Source organism: Typopeltis vanoorti, chromosome 25 (assembly GCF_054136105.1).
Source record: "Typopeltis vanoorti isolate ZY-2024b chromosome 25, IOZ_Tvanoo_1.0, whole genome shotgun sequence".
Classification (NCBI taxonomy): Eukaryota; Metazoa; Arthropoda; class Arachnida; order Uropygi; family Thelyphonidae; genus Typopeltis; species Typopeltis vanoorti.
Genome location: NC_143573.1, coordinates 43,574,751 through 43,601,680, shown reverse-complemented (window position 1 = coordinate 43,601,680; position 26,930 = coordinate 43,574,751). Strand labels below are relative to the sequence as shown.

Here is a 26,930-nt window from a genome sequence, read left to right as displayed (position 1 = left end):
GGTACCTTCAATTTCTTTCTGCCCCCCCCCTTACTGGAGTCGATCTCATTCACCAATTAAAGTCGTGTTTTCATGCTACGGTCCCTTGCACGCGACTCTCACGGGATGATGTCTCACTTCGGGAATTGACCTTGAGTGATCGTCATTTGTTTTAAGCTAGCCTAAATTAATCCTTTTTTTTAGAATTTACTTCAATATTTTAATCTACTCTTTTCGAGTGTTAAACTAGCCTCTCACATACAAATTCTTATCTCTAATCTTCTTTGTCTTACTTAACCTATTTTTTCCATATCCTTTTTTTTTTTTTAATAAGAATCCCTTTTTTATTTAGTTAAACAATTTCTGCTATAATTAATTTTCTTGGATGCAAGCATATGTTCTGTCTTTAAATATCTTGGTATTAGCTACTTACAAATAATTTTATATTTTTATTTTCTTGGTACACCATGATAACTGAAATTTTTACATTCTTGGTTATCACAGTGTAACAGTTGAAAGAGAAGGGGAAAGTGATATGGCAGGTTTGAATTTTTATATGAGTAATCGCTGCTCATAAACAGTCCACTCTTGTTGAGACTTTTTGCTTTTGATTTGGAGAGGGTTTACAAGTCATGGATTTTGTTTTGTTCGACAGTAGCCAATCGTTATAACAACCTGTTCCCCTAAGCTCTTAATGACTCTCTTTTCACACGAATAATCTGTTTCTGTCTAGCTGCTGCTCAACAAACTGGCATACGCTTTTAGGATGGAGACGTGGATAGATTTTGGTATTCTATTCCAAATATTGACACTGTCCTTGTCTGGGGTGAATTTAGGAAAGTCAGATGCCTGTTTATCACTTCAGGTATGTGATCACCTGATTACGGTATTTGGCCTTATCATTTTTTTTTTTCCGCTTTACTTTTCTTCAATCATACGTTTTTGTTGATCTGAGTCTTGTTTTGCTTCTTTCTATCTTTTAAACCACCATCACTGGGATCCAGCCTTTTGCCACTGTTGCTTACTCCACACCTTGATTTGTAGACACATTGAAAGAGGAATCACATATCTTACCAGCTTGGTTGGGCAGTTGGATAAACATACCTGCTTTCCACCCATAGGTTGTGGGTTAAAATCCCACTGTAGACATTGGAATTTGAATATCAGGTGGCAGATTAATTTCATGGCCTGGTATGAGCCCACAAGTCTGCTTATTGGAAACTGAGGTGGATTGACAAGCCATTTCAGGTTCCATGTTTGGTCTCTATGAAAAGGTTGCATGATTGGTTTCTAGGGAAAGTTTTCCAGATTTAACCCTTAGCCTACCCATGATACTAATGCTAATTGTACTATGTACGTTCACAACCTTATGCAAGTGGTATGACTGAAAAAAAAAACTAGCATTACTTGTGTAGCAGATGAACCGAGGAAAAGGGAAGTATTGTTTGTCAGTACTAAAACATTGCTTAAAGATTGTGTGTTCCTGTTAGATCTAAGGGGCAAGCACCTCACGTGATAATGGTAAACTTAGTTAAATTTCCAGATAAATCAATTTTCAGATAAAATAATAAATAAATGAATCAAATAAATTTCCAGAAGTGACAACAGAGGAGGTGATGCGGACTGTTTTAAGCACAAAGAATGGAAAGGTGCTTGGCCCCTGGAATGGTAATAGACAAGTTTCAGTTAAGAAAATTATTTAGCACCTATATATAATAATATGCTTCCATTATAAAAGATCATTACTTCTAAAGTTTTTGTCCCTTAATTGCACTTATTTCCCCAGTTATTACTTTTTGTTTTTACAGGAGTTTAAACTCATTGATGAGGAACTTCTTAATATTTCTTTCCTGTTTGATATGTTTATTTACCCATTTACTCATTTCATTATCTGTATTCATTCTCTTACCTGTTTTTCTGCATGTAATTCGAGATTTGGCATATTATAAATAACAGCTCTTGCACCAAGAAGAAACTAAAATGAACCAAAGCAGGAAAAGTTGGACATAAAAATTAGCCTAAGAGAAATCTGTTGGTTATTATCAGAGGGTATGAGAAGGCAGTTTTTGTGAGGAACAGTGCAAAACTTTACTTGCATTGAAACTGACTAGAATATCTTTCCTCTTGGAGGATGACAAAGATCTACATTTACAATGCCTTTTTAAATCTTATTCTGTACTGATGGCAGAAATACCATAGATACTTTCCTCGGAATTCTTTTTTGCTAATTTATTTATTCTTATGGCAAAAGGAATACAAAGCAGCTACAGGTCAATGTCCAGTCCAGAAAACCAATCCAGGGCCTCACTCTCACCTATGTCTTGGAGGCCACCACCACTATGAAATTTGTGCCTTGGGCAGTCATTCACAATATGAGCGATCGTCTGGGCTATGGGGGGAAAAGTCACAATAAGGGTGGTCTGACAGTCTCCATTTATGTAGTAGGTAGCCACATCTGCCCTGGTTAGTTCAGATCCTGTTGATAGATGACCTAATCTTCCTAGGAAGAGCAAAACCAGGCTGCAGAGCACAGGGATCTACAACCAGGATGTTTAGGTCTGTGTTCAAGGTTGTTTCTAGGTTGGCAAAGGAGGTAGACTGGATTAGATTCACTAGGTCATCGGCATACATATATTTGCTTGCGCTGGTGTGTGGTAAATCAGACATGTAGATGTTAAAGAGTAAAGGGGCCAACATGGAGCTCTGTGGGAAACTGTTGTGGAGGAATCTGGGCCTGCTCCTTTTTCACCAATATGGACCCAGATCTTTCTGTTGGAGAGAATGGATTCAAAAAGCTGGAAAGTTTTTTGGCACCTTATGACATTGCCTAGCTTTAAGAGGAGGCCCCTGATTCAGACTGTGTCATAAGCTGATGCTAGGTCAACGAAAGTGACTCTAGATTACAGTTTCTTCTGGAAGCCTGCTTCAATCTGTATTGTGAGGGCTAGGACCTGATCACAGCAGCTTCTTCCTGGACTAAAGCCTGCTTGTTCACTCAGGAGTTCTCTTCCGATGAGTGGTGAAATCTTTTAAGGAGAATTCTTTCAAAGAGCTTAAAGGTGGAGCAAAGGTGGAGATAGGTTGTAGATTTTTGACATTATTTGTATCTGGTTTGGGGACAGCAATTATTTTGACTTCCCGCCACAGTTTTGGTAGTTTTTCGGTTGTTCTAAATTTTGAGAAAAGGTGGCCAGCCATGTTTGACCTCATTGGTTGAGATGTTTTAGAAACTCTGGGAGGATACGATCTACTCCTGCATTCTTGGTGAGTTTTAAGGCTTCTCTTTCAGAGATACTGGGTATACAAGTTCAGGAAGCTCGGGGCTCATTTTTTCTGATAGAAGATTGCACAGTTATTTTCTTGGTAGAGCTGGTACATGTCTTGGAAGTTTTCAGCATATGATTAGCCATTTGATCAGGAATTATCTCTAGTTGTTGATTCTGCCCCACCCCCCAATATTCTTCTCAGAAGTGACCAGCTTTTCCATCTAGAATTGGTAAAGTCAAATTCATGGATTGCTGAGATCCATCTTTCTTTTCTGTTTTTGTCGAGCATTGCTATGAGCTCCTTAGCAATAGTTGGGTCTTCAGTTTCTTCATATTTGGCTAAAAGTTCTTCAGTTTCCTTACTCCAGCATGGAATGTATTGTTTTCTATAGCTGCTGGGAATAAAGGCTTTGGCTGCAGTTTTCATTAGTTTAACAAATCTGGGATAGCAATTAGCGATGGGTGGTATTGCTGTAATGATTTGCTCAGTTTGTTTCTCAAATACATTCCAGTTGGATCTGCAAAGGTTCCATCTAGTGATTGGTGTTTCACTGATGATTGGGATTGATGTACTTGTCTCTATTAGTGTAGGACAATGCTAACTGTTAGGGAATCTGTTGAGGATGGTTCTTGTTGTTGGCATAGGGTGGTCTTTAGAGACTATACACAGATCTAGTTTGTAGGTTCTGTTCCATCTGGCTGAGTGAAAATACCTTCTTGCTTGCCGTCGTAGATCAAATATAGGTTTCTGTATCCATCCAGTTAACTAGATTATCACCATCTTGGTTGTTAGAGGAATATCCCCACATGGTGTGATGAGAGTTGAAGCCATCAGGCAATCCTATTTCTCTTGCTATCACCAATCTTTTTTTTTTGCTAAGATGCATAGTCATGTGTCTTGAATATGTTTTGAGCTATTATTTTTCTGAGATCTTCTCATGGACAGTGTCCAGAGAGGGGTAGGTGTGTGATGTATTCAGGAAGATTTAGTTGTGGACTCCGCATTAGGGATCAGTGATAGTTTTGCAAACTTTGCTTCTTCCTTTTTCTGGAATCGGTTGGATCTGGGCTTACTTCAGATATGTATGTATATGATAGCAAAATAAGTGAATATATAGGTGGAATGTGAAAGCATAGGCATTTTAGTACAGTTGAATTGAATATGATCACTTGATATTACCAGAATCAGTCTGTTTTTCCATGACATTCAAGATTCTTTGATGATCTTTGTCACAAATCAAGTGTAGCATGGGGTATAGTATTTTTGTAATAGGATTGAAGTATGGTGCCAAATAGATTTTATTTGAATGCTGGTTCATTGATGCTATATCATCACTTAGAAATAATAGTTATGCAAAGTTGCTAGTGAAGGCCTTAATTGGAGGCCAAAAGTGACTTGAAAAAAAATTTGTTTGGTCTCTAGAGCAGGGTTTCTAGAATATTTAATCCTGTACTCACCCACAGTACTATTAATGTGTGATAGGTTTACTTCTTTTCTATAGGAATCACATAAAAAAAAATTGGGATATTAATAGTTGTGGTAACAAAGAAAGTAATTAATTTTCTGTTTTTGTCATATGTTGTAAATTGGTGTTGTGTATTACCCAGTAAAGGGCTTTGAGTAAAATACATTTAATGGGACTAAAATAAAACATTTTTATTTTTTAATGGGAAAATTAATATCATTGTAAATTTTATATAAACATTATTAAAAAAATATAGAAATGACTGCAAACATTTTTTAAATATTCAGTGTTGCAATAATTTAGATAGTGTGTATAAATCTTAATTAGTAAAAGTGAAAATGTATTTTAATTTAGATCATCCACTTCTGCAAAGTCCAAATCATACTAGCCTTGAAGATTTACCTACTTTCCATACAAATGACAGTTTTGAAAATGAGAGAAGAATTCAGAAACAACCTTCTTCACTTTCTCTTTCATCTCTTAATTCCAAAAAAGATCTTGGCTGTGTCTGTGGAGGCTTAACTTTCGAAAGTCAGTCATCTTCACTACCAGATGAGGAGTTCATAAACACAGAAACACCTAACATATGTTTAACAGGGCTTACAGAGTGTAAGTTTTTCTCTAATTGATAGTAATATAATTGACACTGGGAGACCATCTCCTTTTTCGAATGTTAAAGGAATATTTGATTAACTGTCTTGCTGATTATCAAAGGCCACACGAAAGCATAATGTGAACCAGGGAATGCTGCTATTAAATTGAGACTCATAGGCTTGATAATATAGTTGAATTGAAGAAGACAGTATGACTTATCAAATGATGTTTTATTATTGTTTATGTTTTGATAGTAATTTTAACTGTAGACTTGTATTGAAAAAAAAAAAAAAACAACCTTAAAGCAGTACAAAATTGGTCTGAATAATTAAATGAAACTACTTCCACTTAATTTATATTTGTTCAGATTTGGTTAATATAGGAATATCTCACAAGATTCTTTAAACAAATAACTAATATTTAAGGAATTGACAGCCTATACTGGAAATACAGATTAAATAAACTTTAATGTGGAGATTACCAACAGACTAAAACCCTATAACTCTAGACCCCCCCCGTATATATGGGCTCCCAAAAATACACAAAGAAAATGTGCCATTACGTCCCATAGTGGATGGCATTGATTCCCCCACTTACAAACTAGCCAAGCATTTAGCCAAAGCGCTCTCACACTATACTGGCAATACACCATCACACATAAAAAACTCAGCCCACTTCAAAGCCAGTATAGAAAACCTTACACTCCAACACAATGACATAATGGTCAGTTTTGATGTCTCCTCCCTATTCACGAATGTCCCTCTCAAAGAAACCTTAGAGCTAATCCAAGCTAAATTTCCTCCTGATATCTCAGCCCTATTTCAGTTTACAATGAACTCAGGCTATTTCGTTTGGCAGGAAAAATTCTACAAACGGATAGAGGGGACAGCCATGGGTTCACCACTTTCCCCACTCATGGCCAACTTTTTCATGGAGATGTTTGAAGAGAAAGCCTTAAACTCAGCCCCACAAAAACCTACCATATGGCTTCGCTATGTTGATGATGTTTTCGCTATTTGGCCACATGGCCCGGATTCACTCCTCTCCTTCCTAACACACTTGAACAACCAACACCCTAGAATCAAATTCATCCTGGAAAAAGAGGAAAACAATAACCTCCCCTTCCTAGACACACTAGTCACCCGCCAACCTGATGGAACCTTGGTTTTCTCAGTTTATAGAAAACCCACCCATACAGGCAGATACATTCACCAACAATCCCCCCCCCTCACAACAATATGGAGTTATTAAAACATTATTCAACAGGGCAAAAACAATCTGTTCTAATGATCAAGCCCTAACCACTGAACTAAATCACATCCGTGACACTTTCTCAGCCAACGGCTACCCCCTCCAAAAAATACTTAACCCAGTTATCCACAACCAACCCACCCCCTCCCCTTCACAAAAAAGATTACTCTAAATCCATCACTATTCCCTACATCAGAGGCACCTCAGAAAAAATCAATAAAATCTTAAAAAAACATGACTTGACCACTTGTTACAGACCACATAGAAAACTGGCATCCCTTATCCGCTCCACCAAAGACCAACCACTTCCCCTAGACCTACCTGGTGTATACCAGGTCCCTTGCAGCTGTAAACTGTCCTACTTTGGCCAAACAGGCAGCACAGCAAATATCAGAATCTCAGAACACAAGGATTACATCTGATTTCACCAGTACAGCCACTCTGGGCTTGCAGACCACGCTCTGGATACTCGCCACAGAATAAGATGGAAGAAAGCCACAGTAATACACCGCAGCAAGTTCAAGTATGAAAGACTATTCATGGAATCAGCCTCGGCCCTTAGGAACATGCCAAACCTCAACAAATTTGGATGCATGAAACTGCCCCAAATTTGGGAAACTTTTATCAAAAGAACTTCAGCCCAAAGGCCAAGAACTACCAATATAGCCCGCCAGGGGGCACCATCAGGACTTTAGGAAAACGCTAGCGTCCTAGCCTCAGTCTCATTTGTTGTATTAGTACTTGTGTGCACGTGTCTTTTTAGTAAGTTCCCAAGAAGATGGCAACGTGACGTTCGCCGAAATATCGGAAAGTGTATATTAAAGTTTATTTAATTTATATTTCCAGTATACGCTGTCAATTCCTTAAATATTAGTTATTCTTTAAACAAATGTATAAATTAAAATCATTTCACGAGCCAAGGCATGGCCTTAAAGACCTGAATCTCAAAGTTGGTAAAATTGGATATTGTCTGTTCTTTTCGTCAGATTTTTGTGAATGGTCAGGCTGTCCATAATTTAATTACATGAACCAGGAGTCCTAGACATAAAGGCCTCAAAACTGCCTTGAATACTTTAGGTAGCACTCCTTTTCTGTTTTTCTCTCTTCCACTTCAGCAGCTGAACAGTATAGTATAGTACTTATATATATGCAAATTAGAAGTTAATGAATTGGATCTGTTTTTTATATATATTTTTAATCTTGTTGATTTTATATATTTCATCATCATCATCAAATTCCTGCCATGTACCTTCAAGGGATGTATAGGATATGATAGTACTACATGAAAAAATTACATCATTACTAACTCCCTTTCTACACTTTTCTTCCAAATCAGTCTGCTACTTGTCAAGACTCCAACATTATCAGATCTTATATTTCTATCATCTAAGGCACTTTGTACCATATCAATTGATCTATATCTTGGTCTTCCTCTGGGTCGTTTTCCTGCCAACCTGGCATAAAACACTTGTTTTGCTAATCTTTCGTCGCCCATTCTGTTTAAGTGACAATACCATCTTAGCTTAGCTCTGCTAATTATTTCCTGAATGCTGACAATGTCAAGTTCTTTCTTAATATCCTCGTTTTTAATATGATATTGCCATTGATGCCATCTGTTCATGCCTCTAATCTTTCTCAGAACTCTCATATCTGTGGTCTCTAGTCTTTGGTCAAGTGTTTTACTTCTGACCAAGCTCTCAGATCCATAAGTTAAAACTGGTGTTGTATACAGCTAATTTAGTGTTCCGACTAACTTCTCTCTTATTCCATATGAATTTATTCAATTGACTGCCTGCCATACCAGCTTTGTTGATTCTTTTGTCTATTTCCATATTTAATTTACCATCTTCACTAAAAATCGTACCTAAGTAACTGAAATGTTTTATTTGTTACACAGGTTCTCCGTTCACAACTCAGTTGACATTTCAATGATTCTGCCTATTTTCATTGTCTTTGTCTTTTTACTACTGACCATCATACCATATCTATTACAACAGTTATTCAATTTAGTCAGGGAATCTTGCAGACTTGTAACGGATTTATTTAGAAGTATAACATCATCCGCATTAAGCAAAGAGCTGACATTAACATCTACAATTTTGATATCATGTTTAATACCACTTTCCTTCATAATGAGATCCATATAGATAATGAATAACAGAGGGGATAATGTACATCCTTGTCTCACACTAGATTTAACAGTAAATGACCTTCCTGTACTTCCTTCAATTCTAACTGCTGAATTACAACTCAAATACAGATTAAGTATTGCTTGATATAATGCCCCATTGACACCATATAACCAATAGCATATTGATTAGCTTCTCTCTTAGCACCTTGTCATATGCCTTTTCCAGATCGACAAAACTTAAATACAGATCTTTGTTATATTCCCATGATTTCTTGACTATTTGTCTTAAAGTGAAGATCTGATAATGACAGCTTCTATTTCGCCTGAATCCAGCTTGTTCTTCACCAAGCTTCTCTTCCACAATTCTTCTCAACCATTTCTCAAGTATACTAGCATAAATCTTACTAGGAACACTCAGTAGGGAAATATCTCTGTAATTCTCATATTCAGTTTTATTTCCCTTTTTTATATATGAGTACTATGAGAGCTCTACTCCAATCATTGGGAATTCGTCCCACTGTCCAGTCCTTCTGAACTATGTGCAGCCACTGTAAGACATTTGTACCAGCATACTTCAGCATTTCTGGCCTTTGATGACTTTTTCTATTTCAAGTATGGATATGGATTCCTGATTGTATGCCTGTTAACTGGTTTTTACCACTGTGCTATCACTGCTTGTTTGATTTAGCAATTTTTCGAAGTAATTACTCCATACTTCAAGGATATCTTTTTCTCCTGTTTCCATGTCACCTTTATCATCTCTAATTCCTTTTACAGCATTCTTTCCTCCATTTCTGAGGCTTCTTCAATAACCTCCAGAATATTTTGCTACCTTCTTGATATTTCTTTTCTATGTTCTTGTCCAAGTCCTCCCATGACTTTTGTTTAACTAGTTTTACCCGGTGTTTAGCTTTCTTACATTTGTCTCAGTATTCTCTAAGAGCACAAGCTGACTTATTTGCCTGAAACTTTTAATATGCTTTCTTCTTTTCCTTTACTGCCTCTTTTACTTCTTGTGTCCACCATGGAGTTCTGATTTTTCTATCCTTGCAGACAACCTCACCACAAGCCTCTCTGGCTGAATCAATCAGGATTTTCTTCAATGTTTGCCTGAATCTCTAAGGTTTGGTTCCTGTTCTCAAACTTTTTCATTTTTTTTCTTCAATAATCTTTGTGTATTTTAGTCTACAGCTCACATCTATGAGCTACTCAACTTTTATTCGCTTTAAAACTTTCTTACATGTTGTTCTTTTCAATATGAAATTCACTTTTATCGTGCTCAAGACTAAATAGTGATCACTTCCAATTTCAAATCCTCTGTACACTCTGGTATCCTGCACCAGAAAGAAAACATCACTATCAACAATAACATAGTCATTGAGACTTTTCTTATTCTTTGCCTCTTCTTTCCATGTGAATTTGTGCACATTTTTATGTTCAAAAATGGTGTTAGTAATAACCAGTCAATGTCTTAAGCAGAAATCCAACAGGTATTTGCCATTATTATTATCTTTGCTCTTTTCTCCAAAATTTTTCAAAATATTTTTATATGTCTCGCAATCACTTCCTACTCTGCTATTTAAATCCCCAACAAGGACCAACTTTTCCTTTTTCATTGTGTCAGTTGCTTTTTCTAAAGCATCAAAATATTCCTCTACTTCTACCTTAGTAGAACCTTCTGTGGGACCATAGGCACAAATAAGTCTCATTGTCCAGTTCGATATTCTAATATTTGCCCATATCACTCTACTTGTGACTGCTTGCCATTCAAGATGATTAGCCTCATATTTAGAGTTGAATATGACTACTCCTTCTTTTCCTGGATTGTGATTGCCTGAATATAACATTTTGTATTTATTGCTCAGAAAGATCTCACCAGTTTTGGTCTGTTTTGTTTCAGTAACCCCCCTATTATGTCGATCTGGTACTTATCTAATTCCTCAACTAGCTCCAGTTCTTTGCCATTCAGGCTTCTTATGTTGATAGTACCGATCTTCAACTCTGGTGATATTGAGTTGGGGTGTGTTTTAGGGTTTGTTCCAGTAGCTCACTTTTCGCTGTTCGTCCTGGTTCCCTGGCAAAAACAACGGCGGCCTTGTTTAACCAGGCGACTCCCCAGCCAGCATGAAATTTTGTCATGTTGTACCATCATTTTATATAGTTAATACCTTTAATTATACAATCATGTTAACATCACACTGATTTTAGGTTAATCTGATCAGATGTAGTTAATTAGTTTAAAATAATTATAATACCAGAAGAAAAGTCATGTAAAATACTGTATTTGTGTAGAATTTCATAGTGACATTCTTCTACTGATGATGCCTATGACACCAAGTGTCATAGGCATCATCAGTACAAGAACACAAAATAGTAATTGAACATTAGCAGACAGTTCTAAAAAAGTGCCACCGAAGTAGCCAATGTAAGATGAAGAAAAAGTCAGTAAATAAAAGGAAACAACATCTAACCTAATCATAATATCTGATGCATCCAAATGAAGATCCAAAATTTTATTTTTAAAATCCAAAGTATTTTCGTTGTTGTTTCCTTGTTTACTAATGTTCCTTTATCTGACACCATTAAATTATTTCAACAATTATTTCCTTCAGATATTGTTAAACTATTCGATTTTGTAATACATTCTGGTTATTTCTCCTTTAAAAACAAGATATATCAACACATCAAAGGAACAGCAATGGGCAATCCTATTTCTCTTGCTATCACCAACTTCTTCATGGAACACTTTGAACCTATTTTTGATAACATTTCTCCTAGACCTACTCACTGGTTCAGATATGTAGATGATATTTTTGCAATCTGGAATAGCTCTTCCTCTGAGTGACAACAGTTTCTTTCTGCATTAAATGCACTTCATTCCAGGAGCCAGTTTACCTTAGAAGAAGCAGTAAACAGGCAGTTAGCCTTTGTCGATCTTTTCATTCTTCGTCAACCAGATGGTAGCCTACATTTTTCAGTTTTTTCGGAAAAAGACTCATACAGCCATTATATCCATGCTGAATCTCATCATCCTCCCAATCAGAAGGCTGGAATTATTAAAACATTGGTTCATTGGGCCCACTCCTTATGTTCTTCAGTAGAACTGTTACAGAATAAATTACATGTTACAGAATGAATAACAAGGATCATCAAAAGAGCTTTTAACAATTATGTTATCTCTACTTCTTCAAATACAGAAGAAATAACTCACATTCCTATCTCTTATGTGAAGGTATTAGTGAATACATAGAAAGTTTTAAAACCACTGAATATTTGTGTTACCTTTTGCCCCATCAGAATAATCTCGACCTTTATTGCTTCTTCTAAAAACAAGCTTCCACCTCTCAATTATCCAGCCATCTACCATATTCCTTGCTCTTGTGAATTATCTTATTTTGGACAAACAAGATCTGCTTTTATTTGGCTAGAAGAACACAAGTTGTATATTAAATACATCGAGCCTGAACAATCTGGATTTACAGAGCATGCCATCAACACTAGACATAGAGTTCATTAGAACAAGACAAGGGTTCTTCATGAAAATCAGTTCCTCATGGAATGGTTTTATAAAGAAACATGTGAAGCTTTACTTCACTCTCCTAACTTAATAAATCAAATGGTCTTCGTCTATTGGCTTTGTGGGAGATAATATTTTTTAAATCAGCTAATCTTTCCTAACTTTATTTTGTCTAAATATATATAGTTTTTTTTAAAAATAAGTTAAGAAATTTACTGACCTTAGTTATCTTACATTAGCTACTTGGTGGTGCGTTTTAGAATTGTCTGTTAATGTTCAATTGCTATTTTGTGTTCTTGTACTGACAATCTTATGATACCTAAGCAGAAATTCTATGCAAATAAAGTACTTTACGAGCTTTCCTCTGGTATTATAATTATTTTCAATATGCCTACTCATGGTATTTCATTATTGAAACAAAAGGTTAATTAGTGCTGTTGGATTTGTTTCTCAGGATTAGGCACATATCAGTTCGTATGAGAAGAAGTTGAAGGACCATGTACAATATGGCTAGATTATAAATAGCAAAGAAAAGAAAAACAGCGAGTAGAAAGCAGATGATGAATTATTTAAGTTGGGTTTAAAATGATCTGCACTTTTGGTCTCTCAAGGAGGAGTGTCTGTTTAATTGTGAACATTAGAATGACAGGTTGCATTAGTTTGTCAGTGTTACTTTGATTTTTTAATTGCATTGAATGTGTTAACTGATAGCTTATTTGTAAATAACAGTAGCAAAACTTAAGATGACCCTCTTCTCAGGCATATCACACATAGATTTATCTCCTAGTGTTGTTTCAGTTTTGTCAGATTAGGGTATGCACTGAAGGATAGGATTTAGCCCAATTGAGTTAGTTTGATTTGCCAATGTTGAAGGAAAAACGAGAATAGTTTGGCAATTCCTATTGAAGGGGAAAGAAGGTAAATGACTGGTTTGCAAAATAGTACCAATGCATTTTTTGTGATACTTATACATCTGTTGTTGATTTTGTGTTTTTCATTTCATTTAGTAGGGATAAAAACTAATGTCTTAAGAGAAGATGTTGTAAATATTTTTAATTGAACAATGGTTAGCACATTAAAAAATGTATGTAATATAGAGTTTATCATAAAATTCCTAATATGTACTTTCAAAGGGTATACAGGATAAATGAAAGTTGTTACTAACTTTGTTGCTAGTATGTGCAATAAAAGAAGAGTGAAAAAGTAAAAGTTGTGAATCTGCTGTCATGGGTATGATAGATTGTGCAAGAGGAATTATTATTAAGAGAGACCTCCAGGGAGTCAGACTCATCAAGGGAGGTCACATATTACATGCACCACCTATCATATTTATCCTTGAATTCATTTATACTGCTTGCAATACCACATCCAATGGCAATCCATTCCAATCATGCACCACTCTCTGAGAGACAAATCTAGCCTTCCCCCCCTTATTGGCACAATTCATTCTCAGCTTCCAAGGATGTCCTTTCCCCCACCATCCATAAAATGAAAAATTCCATCAACTGAAATCCTGTATGACCCTTTCAGGAGTTTGTACGTCTCAATCATATCACCCCTCTTTCTCTCCTGTTTGCTGGTATCTTCAGACTACAAATTCTTAATCTGTCTTCATAATCAGTATTCCACAATCTTGATATCATTTTTAACACTTTCACTCTCTGCACTGTATCAGAATCACAATGAAGACCATGTAAAGAGGCAAAATGACATCCTTATCTTTACATATGAAAGTTTGTTTCAGCATTGCAATTATCTTTTGAGTTGTATTTGCAATCTTTGCTACATGGCCTCTGAACTTGCTATCTACTAACAATCCAAGATCCCTAGCCTGATCAGTTTCTTCTAGCATAATCCCACCAATAAAATACGGCATTGGATATCTAATAACACTGAAGTGCATGACTTTACATTTATTGGCATTGAACTGACATCCGTTTTCCCACAATTCTAGCTTATTCAAATCATTCTGTAAACTTCATGTCAGCAGCATTCGTGATTACCTTACCATTCTTTGCATCATCAGCAAATGTTAAGAGTGCATTAAATTCTTGGAATCTTCTAAATCTTGCTTTGCTTCCCATGTCATTGATACCAGGTACAAGTTATTTGTACCTGGTATTTGGAATTAAAGAAAGTAAATGTCTCAAATACATTTAAATTTGATTATTTGCTCATTCGAAATATGAAACTATAATGCCATTGCAAACTCTCTGATTGCCTGTCTCAGACTTTTGAGAAGTAATTATAATTTGCTGTTACATTTTCTAAAATGAATGATCAAACCCTGTATTGAATTACAAAAACTAACCATTGTTTCCTTTGAACTTAAGTAGTGTGTCAATAATTGTCCTTAGTATTAATGAATAAATGTGAATTTTTTTTGTGTAAATTGTAAGCCTTGATTGAAGTTCTTTGTCATGCATGCTTTACTTACCTGCAACTATGTGCTACATGACACATCAGTTTTGAATGATATTAACTGATCCCTATATTCTTTTCTTTCTGATGTCCTTGTAACTACAATGAAATATATATAAAAGTAGGGATAGAATGAGGTTTGTAAAAATGACTCAGCATAGTTACACAATTTGTGGATGAATTATTTTGCTAAAAGAAGAAAATTTTCCTTCTGAAAATATGGGGGTTGGAGTAAATTTTGAAGTATTTTAAAATATTAAAGTAAATTTATTCAGAATGCTCATGTTTTTTCTGAATAAAACTATGTTCATCTTTAAATGACTGCTTTTGTAATAACTTCTTCAAGGGATGTACCAGTAATTGATATTTTTAAAATGCCAACAAGCATTTGCTATCAGGCTGATGTGCAGCATCCCTAGTAACTCCTTTCTATATTTTATTGCTCAGTGACTGATTATTATTGCCTTACTCTTTTCCTCAAATTCCATAACCTTTGGAAAAGAGCAAAGCTAATAATAGTAACTACATGCTCAATTTCTGTTGAGGACATGGACTGGTCATTACTAATACCATGTTACAACATAAGTATGTGCAGAAGACACAAGAAGAAAATTCGCATTGGTCATTGTTTATAGCAGTATCTTCACACTGGTCAATGCAAGAGTATACAGGGAATTTGAAATAGGAAGTAATCACCATTTAGTTTTCAACAAGGTAAAAAAATTTTTCATACTGAAAAAAAATTTTTTTTAAATGTATAAAAGTTTTAAAACAAATCAGTCAAGTAGTTTTGTGGTTAATGTAGATAGATTCAGTATACAAATATTATTCATTAAAAAAATGGAAGAGAAGCAAACCTTGGAGACTCACTGGCAGACAGTGCAGATGATTTTTAATAGAGCGCTCATGGTACCCATCTATAAAAGGGAAAATAATGTTGAATGTGAGAATTATAGAGGATTTCTTTTTTACTTAGTGTTCCAGATAATATTTATGCAAGCATACTTGAGAAGGAGGCTAAGAATAGTTCTGGAAGGAAATCTTGGGAACAAGGTTGGTTCAGGCCAAATAGAAGTTGTCAGATCAAATTTTCTCTATAAGACAAATAGGCAAGAAATCATTGAATGTGATAAGAATAAGTTTTGTAGAGTTGGAAAAGTCTTATAAGGTGCTGAGAGAAAGCTGTTCAAAATGCATACTTAGCAATACATAGTCTGTATTTAAGTTGTGAATTTGCAGATAGAATTGTAGTTGTAGGAAAGTAAACTTAGCTGTAACACGAGTGCACATTACAGAAATAGTGTGCACTCGTGATTACAGATAAATTGTAAGAAAAATTAGGAGATTGAATGTGTGGCATCATTAAAAATGATGATACATCAGGAAAGAACTCAATGTTGTTAGCATTTAGGAATGCTTGCGAGCAGAGCTAATCTTGGGAGGTATGGTAGGTTAAACAGAATGGGAGAAGAAAGGTAAGAAAAGAGTAGATATTTAATTCTGGATATCAGGATAAAGACAGGAGGCCCAAGACCTAGATGGGCTGATTCAATTTTAAGTTGCTTGGACTGAAATATAACATCTGACAGTATTAGGGTGCTGACAGATTAGACTGATTTTGAGGAAAATTGTTAGGAAGTTAGTTCTGAATGAAATTGTAAAATTTTTCTTCTCTTAATTTATTCTTATTATTTACTCTATATTAGTCTATATATATTCTCTTATTTTTACCTCTTGATTATTCTTAATTATACTAAAACCTTAACTTTAATCTTAATTCTCTTAACTTCAATATCTCTCTTGGCCGATCTATCCTTACAAGAACGATGCCAGTGGTTTGTGGGACAAAGGAATTACTAATGGTGGATACCTATTCCTTTGTCTCACACTGGTTCTGATTCCTTTTTTGGATTCAGAGAAAATTTATTTTTCACTGCGCCACCCCGAATCCTAGATTAACAGATAGTGTAGAATCGAGGAACCAGAACACAGTTAGCATACAATATTATGTTACTAAGAGTTATGTTTGCAGTCGTAGCCTCTCTATAATTTGATCTCCTGCTGCGATCCGTATTTTATGAGCAAGTGCAACAGAGAAGAAAATCAGGCAAGTCACCAGTTAAACAAAAAGAACAAAACATTTAATTCAATTGAAACATTGTACATGCTATGAATTCACTCTTAATATTTAATATGCAATTGCTAATGAATGAGCACTAAGTACTTAGATTCTCAATATCTATCTTAGCATGCATGACAAAGAACTTCAATCCAGGCTTACAATTTACAAATTAAAAAAAACAATTTAAAAAAAATTCACACTTATTCATTAATATAAAGGACAATTATTTGCTGAATTACTAAACTAGCTTCATGTGCTCTTATACAATTTCCTCTCACAAAATCTTCATAACTTTTTCTATCATTAAAAGACAATTCTTAGGCTCCATGTGCTCTCAATTAACATACCTCGTCTGGACAATTACTTTCGACACCACGTTCCTTCTGCTTTCTCTGAGGCATTCTTCAAAGATTCAATCTGCACTTACTTCTGCTGCCGAAAATAGGTAGATGTTGTTCTCTTACTTAACAAAATACTCAAAATTCTCATTATTACTTTATCATTCAAAGAAACATTCTCTAGAGTCCTCCCTAAAGTTTACATATATTCTTCTAATACACATATACACATAATAAAACATAGACTGTACGTTACCAATTGCTGGGGAATTATCTGGCCACTTTACATATCTCGTCTGGACAATTACTTTCGACACCACATTCCTTCCGCTTTCTCTGAGGCATTCTTCAAAGGTTCAATCTGCACTTACTTCTGCTGCCGAAAATAGGTAGATGTTGTTCTCTGGTGAACTCGTTCAACATCATAACGACATCTCCTTAAGCATCGGTGATTACCTTCTGCTGGGCTGGTCGCTGACCGGCTAATTGTTGGGAAATCTACGGCAAAGTTCCTCCATCATTGTCTCGAATCCACGGAGAATGAGGGGACGCCACGAGGAGGCTCCATACACATCTGCAAGACCGCGCGAAAACTCCGGAGCATAACTCCACACAAGAGTAAGAGTAAAACTCAGCCTAAAGAACAAGAGCACAAGCACGCTTCCTAGGTGCTGCATGACTTGTTAAATTGCGTGCCACACGTCATCGATTACTCCTCACATTTTCTCAGCGTCACTTCACGTCACCCAGTACTGCGCACCACACACACTCTTCTGTGCGTTTCAGTGGGGGGGGGAGGAACTTAATTGCTTACGAAAAGGTGCACCTGTACTCTATGATGCACGTGTTTCGATTCTGGCCATTTCTATTTAATCGGATTATCTCTTTCACCCAGCAATCTATAAGTACTTACACTTAAGCAGTTTAGCAATTCTCAATACTTTATAATATCACATATTAAATGAAGGATTCTCAGCTTAGTAATATTTTAGTGAAATTTACAAGAGTCTAGTATATTCTGGTACATCAATAATTGATTCAAATTTGCAAGCCCATGTTAAGTCTGAAGGAAACGTAAATTAATTTAATTTTTGATTAATTCAGAACTTAACAAAATGATTATATCATTACTATAATAAGGACTTTTTTTTAAAAAAAAATATGCTCAGATAGCCTCCTGTATTGAGACCACATGTTTAATGATAAATAGTTTAATAAAATATAACCTTACAAGTTTTGTAAGTCATCAGACTTACATTGTCAGGTATAATAGCAAAAGTGGTACAGGAAAGAGACAAGAAACAATTCTTACATATAAATAATTAATAAATAATTCTTACATAAAAAAAAAATCAGATCCAGAACAACCAGATTCTGGTTATTTATTTATATGTATGAATTGTGAAGTTCTGATAACAAATATAAAACAAATTACAAGGATCAACTTGAAAGGCAATGTGGAGAAGATTCTCCACATTGCCTTTCAAGGATGCAGAGAACCAACTGGGATTTATGACCTACTGTCCAATCTTCACTTTCATGCAGTACACTCTGTTAGTAGTTATCTACTAGGTTCTGAATGAATGAGGATGGGCTGGAAATTTGAGACTTAGCCAACCAAATTGTGCTTTCTTTTGGCTAAACCACAAATACATACGATGGTACAATATGATGAGATTTCGTGCCAGCTAGGGCGTTAAACAAGGCCCCTGCTGTTCGTCAGGGAACCAGGGCGAACAGTATTAGGGTTCAGCTACTGGAAGAAGCTCTAACTGAACATCTAGAACAAAAAGAATAAGCCTAAAATCAGAAGAACTGAAGATGGTAACCATCCATATAAGGAATGCTTATTAATGGAAAAGAAATCAAACTTCCAGAAGAATTGGGAAAGTACTACATGGACATAATTGGCATTACTGGGACAAAGAAGACAAAAACAAGTGAGATGTTACTAAATAATAAATATAGGATGTTATATTCAGGAAATAATGATCAAGAAAAGCAAAGAGTAGCAATAGCATTCAACATGAAACATGAAGATAAACTTCTTGATTGGAAAGCAGTTTCAAGTAGAGTGATGCGGGCAAACATCAAAATGAGGAAATGGAAAATGAAACTTTGCCTATAGTCCCACAAAAGGTTCTTCTGAGGAAGAATTTTTCGAGTCATTAGAACAGGCAGCTGACATAAAGAAAATAGAAAATGTGGTCCTTGTTGGAGATCTAAACAGTAGAGTAGGAAATGAATTCCACCAGGCATGGAACTTTTTTGGGAAAATTTGGAGAAAAGGGCAAAGCTAATAATAATGGTAAGTATTTCTTTCTTTTAAGGTTACACGGTGGTCAGCACTCATAGTGAAGAATTTATGGAGACACAACACATGTTAGAATAATTACTTTACTTGTCATTAGGAAAGTAACATTCGACGTTTCGACCTCTGTATTGAGGTCATCATTAGGAAAGCATACATATGTACAGGATAATACACTAAAGTAAGATGAATTTAAATGTTTGTTAATCATTTACCCTTGCCTGACCCCTGGTGGAAAAAACAGAACTACATTAAACAATTTCTGAAGTTCTCTCACATTAAAATTTTCTTCTGTTTGGGGTGTTGTTTTGGATGCTGAATGGGTTGAAGATTGGTCTTCCAAATTCTGGGAATAATTAATCCATCATTCTTATTCAGATTTGGATGATTTTTCAGCATTTCACAGGCTTTGAATTTTCTTTCAAACACCATGTTTCAGTGCAGTGTAGGGAGTTGGTGCCTTTCCAGTCAATTCTGTGACATGTTTCTAGTGCATGGTCTGACAGACTTGTTTTACCGTAGTGGAGGTATTTAATGTGGCATTTGTATTCATCTTTTCCAATTGGGATGGTGCATCCTGTTTCCCCTATGTGAGGTAGGTTACGGGTACATTGAATTTTATAAACCCCTGGGTGGGCAAGGTATGGAAGAGGATCTTTGGAAGAGCTAAGCAAATTTCTTAATTTTGCAGAGGATTTGAAGGTTGTCTTAATATTGTATTTAAGTAGTGTTCTATCTAATTTTTCCCAAATGCCCCTAATGTATGGTATGGCTATGGCATTCTTGTAATTTTTTTTGCTTTTAATGGCATTTTTATGGAGGATTTTATAATGTTTTTTATTTATTTTTTTAGTGTAGTCATTTTTTTTACAAATGTTTGTCTAATAATTTCAAATTCTTGGTTCAGAGCCTGTTCATTGGAGCAAATTGTTAGGGCTTTGTGTTTGAGGGTGCTGATGACTCCTAGTTTTTGTTTTGGGTGGTGTATGAATTTTTATATATGTATTGCGGCAGCCTGAGGGAAGACCTGTTTTCTTGACATGTATGTCTAGAAAAGAAAGTGATTTATTGTTTTTGATCTCGATGGTGAATTGGATATGTTTGTGTTTGTTTAGGTGGCTTAGGAATGTATTTAATGTTTCATGGCCATGCGGCCAAATGGCAAAAATATCATCAACATATCTGAGTCAGACTTTGGGCTTTTGGCTGGCAGAATCTAGAGCTCATTGCTTAGTCTTCCATATAAAAGTTAGCTATTGGAGGGAATTGACAACCCTAATTATCATTTGGCGGAGTGATAATTAGGGTTGTTGATTCCTTCAACTATCAGTCATAGTGGTGTGTTTGTTTTGTGTATTTTTGGTAGGCCATAAATTCTGAAGGTGCAGACATAATGTGGTATGTTTTTTTTTGGTTGTTTCCTCTGTGTAATTTTTATGTAGGATGGGAATGACCTACCAACTCCTTGAGTGTGGCCATTGGGAAGAGGAAACTGCATGTAGTAATAAGGAAATGGAATTTCTGGAATTTTTGAGGGACAAATGTCTTAGACAATGTGTAGTAGAAAGAACACGAAGTTCAAGAGTTTTAGATTTGGCCACAGCATCAGGAGAGCTGATTATAACTTGGTAAGTATTTGTTGGATTTCTGCTCAGGACATGGACTAATCATTACTAACACCATGTTCCAACATAAATATGTGTAGAAGTTCACATGGAGAGAAAACAAGAAATAAGAAAAGCTATATTGACTATGTCATTATTGATAGTGATATCTTGTTGCCAGCTAGATTCAACAGCGTACAGAGGATTTAAAATTGGGTGAGCATTACTTAGTGTTCAGCAGGATAAAAATTGATATCACATTGTAAAGAACAATATGTGAGAAAGTTTTAAAAAGAATTAAAGTTGAGCAGCTTTTACAGGTAAACTGTAGACTCAACTATATAAACATTATTGAAGAAAATTTTGAAGCGGTTTGAAAACAAAAACCAAACTTTGGGGTCTCAGGTGGCAAACTCTGAAGCAGACATTGATTCATCTGGGGTGGGGGGGGTATGTGGTGAAGTTGTAAGGATAGAAAAATAAGAACCTAATGGTGGACACAAGTTAAAGAAGCAGTCCTGGAAAAGAAGAAAGTGTACCAAACGTTCCCAGCAAATAAGTCTAGAGGCATCCTAAAAGAATATAGAGAAAGTGTAAGAGAGCTAAACTATGCATAAAAGTAGCTAAAAAAAAATCATGGGAAGACTTTGGTAAGAATATAGAAAATAAATATCAGGAATGTGGCAAAATGTTCTGGAGGCTATTGAAAATGCTTAGAAATGGAGGAAAGAGACTGCTGTAAAAGGAATCAAAGATGATAAAGGTGACATAAAAACTGAAGATAAGATATCCAAGATGTTGGAATAATTATTTTGAAAGTCTGTTAAATGAAATAAGCAGTTATAGAAACATACTTGAAAATTTTCAAGAGGAATGCAGAGAGGATACATATCAATACTTGGGGTAGAAAAAGCTATCAAAAACTTGGAATATGGAAAGACAGCTGGAGTAGATGATATTTGATCAGAATTACTTAAGTAGGCAGATAATAGTTTTGCAATGGCTACACTGTACTTCAGAGGGCCTGATCAGAAGGTGTATTTTTGTTTATTGAGACAAAAACAGGTGAGATTTTACTGAATGATAAGTATAGGATAGTATTTTCAGGCAATAATGATCAAGGAAAGGAAGGAGTAGCATTAAGTACCAAACATGAAGATAAACTTCTTGATTGGAAGGCAGTTTCAAGCGGGATTATATGATCAGACTTTAAAATGGGGAGGTGGACAATGAAACTTATTTGTGCCTATGGTCCCACAGAAACTTCTTCTAAGGAAGAAGTGAAGGGAATTTTTTTGAGTCATTAAAACAGACTAACAACAAAACAAAAGTGGAAGAAGTAGTCCTTGTTGGGGATTTGAACAGCAGAGTCGGAAAGGAATCCTACCAGGCATATAGGAGCATTTCGGAAAAATTTGCAGAAAAGGGCAAAGCTAATAATAATGGTAAGTATTTACTGGACTTCTACTCATGACATGGATTAGTCATTACTAACACCATGTTTCAACATAAAGATGTGCACAAGAAATAAGAAAAGCCTAATTGACAACATCATTGTCGATAGTGATAATACAACAATGATTTGAAGAAACATTCCTGTTTCTTCAAATCATTGTTGAAGAAATGATTATTTCTTCATTATTGAAGGAAAAAATGAAACAAATTAATAACAAGAACCAAACTTTGGAGACTCACTGGCAAACTCTGAAGAAGACATTGATTGATTCAGTTAGGGAGGTATGTGGTAAAGTTGTGTGCAACAATAGCAAAATAAGAAGTTAAAGAAGTCCTAGAAAAGAAAAAGCATACAGAACATTACTAGAAAATAAGCCTGCAGATGTCCTAAAAGAATGCAGAGAAAAATTGTAAGAAATCTAAGCTATGTGTAAAAGTAGCTAAACATAAGTCATGGGAAGACTTTGGCAATATGGAAATAAATATCAAGAAGGTGGCAAAATGTTCTGGAGGCTACTGAAAAGGCTTAGAAATTGAGGAAAGAGTACTGTAAAAGTAATCAAAGATGATAAGGTAATCAAAGATGATGAGGGTGGTTGAGCCGTGGAATGCATTGCCTGATGGAGTGGTGGGAGCGAGAACGGTCAGTGGGTTTAAGGAGTGGTATGATAAACTGTGTTTCTCAGGGGGGGGCCTCCCCTCGATGAGTCTTGACAGACTTTATGTCTTAGAAAGGACCTCCCTCGATGAGTCTTTTGACTCCTTGGAGGCCTGAATAATAATAATAATAATAATAAAGGTGACATGAAAACTGAAGATAAGGATAAGCTACATGTCTGGAATAATTACTTTGAAAGATTGTTAAATGAACCAAGCAGTGAAATAACCATAATAGAAAATTTTCAAGAGGACTGCAAAGGTGAGTACATATCAATATTTGAGGTAGAAGAAAGCTGTCAAAAACTTAATGTGGAAAGGCAGCTGGAGTAGATGATATTTGACCAGAAATACTTAAGCATGGAGGTATAAGTTTTGTAGTGACTCAACTGCATAATTCAGAGGGTCTGGCCAGAAAGTTGATTACGTAATGATTGGAGTTGAGCTCTCATAGTCTGCCATCTATAAAAAAGAGAATAAAACTGAATGCGAGAATTACAGAAGAATTTTTGTACTAAGTGTTGCAGTTACAATTTATGCAAGCATATTGAAAAGTGGTTGAGAAAGATTGTGAAAGAGAAACTTGGAGAAGAACAAACTGTCTTCAATCCAAATAGAGATTGTCATTATCACATTTTCAAGCATCTGTATTTAAGTCTGTAGATCTGTAAAGGCATACAACAAGGTGCCCGGAGAAAAACTTTTAAAACACTACAATTATATGAGATGAATGGAACATTATACAGAGCAATATATAGTATATATTTAAGCTGTCAGTCAGCAGTTAGAATCGAAGGAAGATGGTTTGATGTAAAATCAGAAGTAAGACAAGGAAGCACATTATCTCCACTCTTATTCATCATCTATATGGATCAAATTATGCAAGGAAGTGACAATATTAGAGTCTAATATTAGAGTTAAAGATGTCAAACTTAGCTCTTTGTTTTATACAAATGATAAATTCCTAAACACATTCAGTGCAAGTCTCCAGGATTCTCTAACTAAATTGAATAACAGCTGTAACATATTTGGCATGAAAATCAGCAATAAAAAAATCCAAAACTATGAAAATAGGCAGGAACATAGAAAACTACAGCTGCATTCTGAATGGAGAACAAGTAAAATATTTCAGCTATTTAGGCACAGTTTCTAGTGAAAATGGCAGGTTAAATCTGGAAATAGACAACAGAATAAGCAAAGCTAGTATAGTGGGTATTTATTCAGCCAGCTGAATAAATTTATATGGGATCAGAGAGAAATTAGTCAAAACACTAAATTAGCTCTATACAAGATAGTGTTCAAGCCAGTTTTAAGCTATAGAACTGAGAGTTGGGTTTGAAATAAAGCACTTGATCAAAGCCTACAGACCACAGATTTGAGAGTTTAAAAAAAAAAACATTAGGATAGCAAACAGATGGTATTAAAATTGCAGAATCATATTAAAAATAAAGATATTAGAAAGGAACTTGACATTGTCGGCATTCAAAAATATGTCAGCAGAGTTAATCTAATCTAACAAAACTACTTTAGAAAACAGTTCAAACTGCATAATGTTAGATAAGACAATATTGGAGTGCTCACAAGTAATTGATTGATTTGGAGGAAATTTGTTGATAGGATATTAATAATGATGTAAACTTAATCATGTAGTGCTGTCATAGTAACCTGAACACCCCCTTAGGGGTACATATCAGGAAATTGATGATGGTATATGGTTTTTCATTACCCTATGAAACCACCATCACATGTATTTGGTCTGAAGTGGCTTGAAAAAGTTCCTTGTTTGATCTTTAAAGTGTTTCTGGATTATCTAACCCATACCCTATCACTCTGCCTACATAATATAGATTTCAAACCTTTTATTTGAGGCATGACCATAGACTTCTTGCATCAAAGAAAAATGTCAAAGATGCATATCTTCAGTTTTTCTGAAGCAAAAATGGCTAAGCATTCTTTTAGGAATTGGTATGTTATGTTAATATACAATTAAGGGATGGCATAAAAAAATAAAAACAGTGGATATAAGCCCTGTCTTTGTGCTCCTTGTTACTCTCCATATATTGTAAACTTGGTAATGTATATCATCACATATGTAGCAAACTGCTGGTCATCATGACTTCATACACTATTAGTAGTTAAGTTGGAAGGTCTATATGATATAATTATAGCAGTCATTCTAATTGAAACACAGCCAGTAATTAAGACGGACTGGAACCAACTAGCTAGCAAATTGCATTTGAAATGTTTTTAACAAATATAATTGATATTCTTTTATGTTTAATGGAAAATGAATACTTTGTAATGTTGATGTGAAGTCTAGATTCATTAGTATTAAGTTTTATATTTTTCGATTACTGATTATAGAGTTATAAACAAATTATGATCAAGTAAATACTTGTGTGTGTATTCCAGTTAGAAGTGGATCATCTCTGGCTGTTCAAACAAGACAAGTTACTTTTCATGTTAAAGAAGGACAAATGGTGAGTAGCATATCACATATGCACACCTTTTGACTTGATGTGAAGCAGTTATAACATGAAGTATTTGGATATTTTTGATATTAGAACTTGCAAAATTTAAAGGATTGCTTTTCTGATTATGAAATTAAATTTGAAATATTAACTTAAAATCAAATTTTCTGTTAGCTAGATTCAGAAATAAATCTGAAAAATACCTTAATTTGTATTATGTATTGTTTCATACTTTTTATGCTTATGAAAATAAAATGAATTGGAAGAGATTATGCCAATTTTTTTAAAATCTTTTTAAAGAGATTGTGCCTATTTGTTTAGATTCTTGTGTTTGTTTTTATGTATGTTGAAACATACACACTGAATGTATCCTTACTGGTGCACCTTATTGTTTTCACAAAGTGTTAAGTATATATTTACAAGAGTTCAATATCCGATTGGTGCAGTGTTAACTTCATTTCTTTTAGGAATGAAGATTTAGAAATGACTGACTCAAGACCAAATAAAAAAGATATATATATATTTAATGAGACTAAATAAAACTATATGCATGGTAAATACAGTTAAATTAATAACTATAAAACTAATTGGATCAGGCCTTCTAAAATAAAAACTATACTTTTGAGATCTCCTTTATCTTTAGTGGATGAATTCATTCTATTACTGGTTTGTTTAACAGGTACTTAATCAATCTACCAGACTGAACATTTTGTTTTTCACAACAAATTCCTACAAAAACAATAAATGTTCATTAGAGAGTTCTTTATTAGGTCTCAAAACATAAAACTTGTAACTTCCATGCAGTGTTTTCTTATTTAGCATATATTGTTCCAATCTTCTTCATTGTTACGCTGAGTTGAAATATTCTTACCTCAGGCAATTGAATTACAAGAAACACCAAAAAGAAGAAAAAGAGATGTTTCTTTTACTACTGTATAAACAAAATGTATCAACTTTCAGCTCTTCATTAACACCACTTTACAGTTTGATTTCTCTAATTCTCTCACTTGTTCCAAAAAAAATAATTCATATCGCTGGTGCCCTTGAGACAGGAAATAAAATTTTCCATTTAGTGATTTTTCAAATGTTGAAATAGAACATCTGCTTAATATGTCCTTTTATTTACTATTCACTTGATGACAGTATTAATTTTCCAGTCAAAGGATTCATCTTGCTAATATTTCTTTTTGGAATCCTCTATTAATAAATTCTGACTCTAGTTTTTAAAAACTTCCTAAAATAAAATTCTCTGGTCTGCATTCTCAAACTTTCATTCTCCCCCCCCCCTCATTTTCTCTGTTACTTACCCAGTACTGAATGATCTGTCAGCTGTCAACCGCCCCCATC

General features: G+C 34.9%; 1 protein-coding gene across 1 annotated transcript in view; it reads left to right on the top strand.

Moving 5' to 3' along the window:
- The first annotated feature begins 5,049 nt into the window (after positions 1-5,049).
- The window catches only part of LOC150092693 (cytosolic carboxypeptidase 2-like), a 354,069-nt gene continuing 332,188 nt past the window's right edge, over positions 5,050-26,930 (top strand). The window contains exons 1-2 of the mRNA XM_090414258.1: positions 5,050-5,320; positions 25,525-25,592. Of these exons, the coding sequence (XP_090270384.1) occupies positions 5,050-5,320; positions 25,525-25,592 (339 nt within the window). The remainder of the gene's footprint in view (positions 5,321-25,524; positions 25,593-26,930) is intronic.